This window comes from Micropterus dolomieu, linkage group LG04 (assembly GCF_021292245.1).
Source record: "Micropterus dolomieu isolate WLL.071019.BEF.003 ecotype Adirondacks linkage group LG04, ASM2129224v1, whole genome shotgun sequence".
NCBI lineage: Eukaryota > Metazoa > Chordata > Actinopteri > Centrarchiformes > Centrarchidae > Micropterus > Micropterus dolomieu.
Genome location: NC_060153.1, coordinates 22,030,198 through 22,035,794, shown reverse-complemented (window position 1 = coordinate 22,035,794; position 5,597 = coordinate 22,030,198). Strand labels below are relative to the sequence as shown.

General features: G+C 41.7%; 1 protein-coding gene across 1 annotated transcript; it reads right to left on the bottom strand.

Moving 5' to 3' along the window:
• Window positions 1-251: 251 nt before the first annotated feature.
• Window positions 252-4,043, bottom strand: tmed1b (transmembrane p24 trafficking protein 1b). Its single transcript, XM_046046647.1, has 5 exons — window positions 3,743-4,043; window positions 2,190-2,287; window positions 1,901-2,090; window positions 1,454-1,621; window positions 252-1,319 (listed from the first exon to the last, which is right to left on the bottom strand). The coding sequence occupies exons 1-5, from the start codon at window positions 3,992-3,994 to the stop codon at window positions 1,269-1,271; spliced, it is 759 nt and encodes a 252-aa protein (XP_045902603.1). The 5' UTR covers window positions 3,995-4,043; the 3' UTR covers window positions 252-1,268.
• Between the last annotated feature and the right edge of the window lie 1,554 nt (window positions 4,044-5,597).

Sequence of the window (5,597 nt, the reverse complement as noted above, 5' to 3'; positions counted from 1 at the left end):
GGGACTTGACAATTCTGATTCGACTATGTAAATCCTTAGTCGAGGACAGCCCTAGTGTCTATACAAGTTGGTCTCTGACTCCTGATTGGTTCAAGTACTGCAAACAGGGTTATGTAAAATAATCTAAAAGATACAAATAACGGAGAATAATATGTAGGTCTTCACAGAACCCTTTTAAAGAAATTATTCATTTGTCAGCTCTCTGTGTTACCATGTTTTATTCTACAAGTACAACACATCAAACCAAGCACTTAATGTGTAAAAAATGCATTTATTAATAACAATGATGCCCATGAAAACCTGATTTTTACTTATTCTTTAGAACACATAATGAAAGTCTGTTCTTAGTAAAAAAAACAACTCAGTAGCTGTCTGAGCAGAATCAAAATGTCACAATGTGTAGACAAAAACATACATTTGTTTGAAATTTGATCATCTAGAAATCAGAATAGAAGCCAGAAACATACAAACACACATCTAACAATCAGTGTGTTCACTGAATTATCCCAATATATATCTGAACGTACGCACTACATATTTGTCTGAGTACAGACACATTTACATTATTGGCAATCGCACTGTAAATCATCCCATCTTATTCTACATTCTTATTTGTCGACAGGTCAGCATGGGCTTGAACTGGCATGTGAAAAGAAATCAGTAACATCTCAAAAAAAAAGCTAACCATCAACAAGGCCGTAACCAAGGAAAATACCCAGTCACATGGACAAATCACTAATGCCAGGGAAATATTCTAAACTTTCAGGTAGAACAAATACGCCGACAGCACTATTGCACATTGTTATCCCTTGTAAGGCAAACCAGTAGTTCTGTTTTTGAGCTGTGTCATATAATCAACCTTTAACCTTTGATAAGAATCATTTTACCTTTAACAAAAAAATCCCCAAAACCTCTCACTTGTTTCAGAAGTGTAGGACGGCAATATACTACAACATTTCCTGCTCTGTCTATGTAGGCAGTGCCTTTGAAAATGGATTTCCTCATCGGTTTGTGGTAAGATTTGACATAAAAGGCACTAAATGAAATGAAACTCCAACTTCCTCTACGTCTTCCTCATCTGGTTACCCTTGATGTTTTAATGATTAATTATTGCTCACAAACCTATCAAAAAACAACAACTAAAATTGGTGTTGAATGCTGGTGTTCATGTAGACAAAATGAAAAACAATGGAGCATAATCTGAATGGGTAACATCTTGTGTCATGTTGTTCTCCTTCCCAGACTTTTATCACTGCAAAATAAACCCTCTATGTGCAGACCCTCCGCTTATCGTCAAACAGTTTACGGACCGTGTAGACCTGGGAATGGAGAAATAAACACAGACAGCATGATGTTTCAAACTGTGTGACAGGTTAAAACAGGAAGTAATTCCTCTGTCCTTATTTGAGCTTGTAAACCCCCAGAAATGTGATGACCCCAGTGCTCCATTTACCTGGGTAAGGGCCACACACAGCATCACCAGCACACTGGCACAGGACCAGAATGAGACCCTCCACAGGTTGTCTTCCAGGAGGTTTCGGTCCCGTGCCTCAAAAGCCCGCAACACCGTCTGCATCTGCCGGCTGCGCTCCAAGCGCCTGTGCAGAGAGTCCATGGACTCCTGAGGAAAATGTGAGGAAAGCTTTAGGGAATTTAAAAAATGATGGCTGCAATGACAAAGAAGCGGGAGTGAGAAGCAGAGTCAATAAAGTGGAAACGATGGTCTCAAAAGTACAGTTTTAAATAAATGTTAACACAACAAACCTGTTACAACTATCTCTCCTTTTCTTCTTGCCTGGATGTTTTTATAGACATTGGTTGAGTATATCTAACAACATGGGTTTATTAAGGAGATCAGCTGCATAGAATTAACTTCTACACCCCAAAACAGGCATCTCACCCGGATGTCCTCCAGCTTGTACTCCAGAAGGCTTCCATCGGGCTCCTCTAATCCCGCCCACTCCTCATCTCCACCCACATCTCCTCCTTGACCGTCGATGATGATCTCAAAGAACACGATCTTCTCTGAGAAGCGACTGAAGCTGTTGTCAAAGCACATTTGATAGTCTCCCTCATGCGTAGGCTCCAACCTGGAACAACAGGAAATATAAGTGAACGATAAGACAGACAGAACCAACAACGCTCAGTAATATGATCAAGGATTCAGGCCAGTGTGGGGTAGCACTAACACGTGGACTCCGTCTGAGCGCCGAGACTCCATGATAAGCAGGATGCCTTCTGGAGAGAGGATGGTGAAGTCTACATCCATACCGGCCCCAGCAATCACCTGGATGTGCACACACAAATAATAGATATCACACACAAACACACACACAGAGCAACAAGCAACATGCTCACAAATGATATTGTCAATAAAACCATTTTCTGCAACCATTTAGTGAGGATTATTTTTGACAGACAGGAAATCCTGTATGTGGAGAGGGGGGCTCTCAGCCGGGATGGTACCATCTCCCTGCACTTATATGATCATGCATCTTGCAACAGGCCACCAAGCCACAAATTTTCAAGAGAGATTATGTGTGCCTTTCGAGGGAGAGTATGTTGTCATCTACTAGGGACTCTCCCACTAAACAAACACACTGCTGACTAGTAGACCTTTATGAGACCTGTTCATGTGTAAATAACTGTTTTACATTTATATGATGTTACACAGTACAGTAGTAGAGCTGAAACATGCAGCTGACCAATGAATCTGCAACGATTTTGATAATTGTCAAATTATCACAAAAATTCACACTCATTCCAGCATCTCTACTGTACCTCTCTAATATTAAATTGAATATCATTGGGATATGGATCCTTTGTTTAAACAAAACAAACAAGACATCACGTTCAGCTTGTTTTTCCACCATTCTCTGGCATTTCACGGACCAAATGATTAATGGAGAAAATATCCAGCAGATAATGATGAATGGATAATGAAAATAATTGTTAGTTGTAGCACTAGACTGGAGATTTCACCGGGCACTCAGAGCTCCTGTGGCAGCTGTGTGTTGAATTAACGCTGATGAGTGGGCATCCTGTAAGAGAACTGACTGATTCTGCTCTCGACCTTTCAACAGCTAAAACTAGTGCCTCAATAAATGCCAGACAATTTGTTATGGGGTTTTGTCGTTCCTATTTCCCTTTGTTGTTCGCCGGGCCAGGACCTCGCTTCAGGACGTTAACCTGCCGGATGACCAGAGGCTTCCAGGATCTGAAGCTATCAGACATCCAGCCTGTCATTTACACAGTGACTCATTAATAAGACCTACTACACTCAATTTGTGATGTGTTATCTCATTTCCTGTATTTTTATATTGCTGATCTTTTGATCACTGAAGTGAAGTGAAGTGAAAGACTTGCATCAATCTCTGTGGGGAAGCACTGCTTGTATTGCAATCTTGCACACAAAGTACCAGATATAATAGTCTGACTTGACGATGGGCCGTTTTACCACAGTTTCAGGAAGCTGTGAGCCCACAGTACGTGGTTATTAGACTGGTTAACTCCCACGATATGAAGTGAGTGGAGGAACGTGAGCTGTCATTAGCTTCCTGTACTGCTGCAGTTTAATGCTGGAATATACAAATATGCATAGAGTATGCTAGCTTACGGTATAGTGGTTAATAAGTTGACTGTTAGCCATCAACATGGTGTTCCTGTATCGCTGCCTGTAACAGATAGCATGTAAATGTTAACACACTGCGTGATTATGTCTGCGGACCACAAACACAGTTACCTGATATTCGACCTCCATCGTACCATTCTTTACTGCTGTCTGAAAGAAACACTCGGATCTTCCGGCTGGTAGCATAAATGTGAACTCGCTGTCGAGGCTCTGCCCGAAACAGCTCACAGACCCGAAACACCACCCAAACACTAGTGCAAGGACAAACAGTCGTCCTCTGCTCCCGTCTTTCCTCAGGAGAAGGTCCATGGTGAAGATATTCCCAAACACAAGGCTATCTAAGTTCAGCCATCTCCTTCGCATCCCTCTTCCGCAGCAGAACTTTGCGACGTTGTGATTGGATGGAGTCCTCCGAACGAGGGCAAAGCAGCGGACCAATCTGAGGTGGAAGAGTAGCAGTCCTCCTCCAATCACCGGAGGGCTGAGGTTTTCACTCATAACCATCCCAGCTGGTACAGAGAGGCCACTGTGTGACCTGCTGCTACTGTGTAGGCCTATGGCAAGTCGTTTTAACACGTATTCCTTAAAACTTAGTGGTAGCAATATAAAGGCTACTTGTACTTATTTATTAGTTACTAATAACTATTCCTGCTCTACTACGAACAATTGATTAGATACTAGTAGGCTACTTGCAGGGCCGGCCCTGGCAATGTTGGCGCCCCCCCCCATGCCCAACCCTAAAAAGTGCACCTCAGGGGTTGGGGCCATCGCTCCCCTATCCTCAAGAATTATTTTAAACGTTCAGCAGCCAAATTAGCATGCATAGGTGAAAAGCCAAATCATGGTCAACCTCAACATCATAGCCTAAATTGGGAGACCAAACCTATTCCCGTCCATAAACTGTGAGTCAACCCAGAGACTGTTTACTTGCGGTATGTCTTAGATTCCTAGAAATGCAAAAGCACTGGTTTAGTTTCAATAGTGGAGATGACTCAAATGAAGAGGAGGGTCTGGGGGTCTTCCCTCAGAAAATTTAAAGCATTGGGGACTTCATTTCCTGCATTCTGGTGAAAATGTCTGCCTTATCTGCCTCAATTTATGGTGTAAAATTATTCATTTATGTAAAGGGGAATAAAAATTCAGGCAGCAGGTGACAATTCAAAATATATAAAATGTATAGAATATAATGCAGTAAAACTTTCAGACATACTGTAGCTATTGTTTTTAAATAGCCTATATTTCTCCTGTAGATCAACTTTTCTAATTTAATAAAATCCCTGCTGAGTCAGCACACCTGCAGGCATGATTTAGTCTTCCCTCCTCTTTTGTGTCTTTTGCATGGGGATTTGCATGTGGCACCTTTTCACCTCAAATAACTTATAGTTATATATTCCTGGACTTTAATAAATCCTGTGTTTCAGCAGGTTTTCTGCTCATGTTCAAAACTTTCTGCACATTCAGAATCTCTCCCACATCTGTGTTCTCCGACATGTCGAAAAAACAGAGCAGGCTATTATTAATAAGAGACTAACGTCATCATTTGATGAGAATTCCTAACATCTTTTAATTCTACTTGCCCTATACTCTGCTGTGCATTAGGCTACTTATTGCTCCGCTGGAATAATCCACAACTGTCTGAACTCATAGCGCGAGCCGCAAGGTGCACTTAATTGCTATCACGGCGTACGCCGGTGTCACAGCAGCTGGGCTGAGATGATTTGTGCCAGTCGAAAACCTTCTCTTGCGGCGTCCCCTGACATTTTGCGCCCTAGGCAAGGAGATCTTGTAACAAGAAAGAACAAAATACAATAAAAGCTGAATCGTTATGTAAAATATATAGACACTTTCTACAATCAAAATAGGATCTGCCAGAGGAGATGGGAGATGTTTAGTGCTATAGCGTTGTGGAGTCTGATGGCAGATGGCACAAATGACATTTACATTTACTTATTTAGCTGACAGTTTT

What these genes read in the sequence shown, in the direction of transcription:
- tmed1b (XM_046046647.1), bottom strand. Translation starts at nt 3,994, where the DNA reads ATGCGAAGGAGATGGCTGAACTTAGATAGCCTTGTGTTTGGGAATATC. An exon ending in CGATGGAGGTCGAATATCAG is followed by an intron (nt 2,288 to 3,742) that starts GTAACTGTGTTT and finishes GTGCACATCCAG; the next exon opens with GTGATTGCTGGGGCCGGTAT. An exon ending in CGCTCAGACGGAGTCCACGT is followed by an intron (nt 2,091 to 2,189) that starts GTTAGTGCTACC and finishes CTGTTGTTCCAG; the next exon opens with GTTGGAGCCTACGCATGAGG.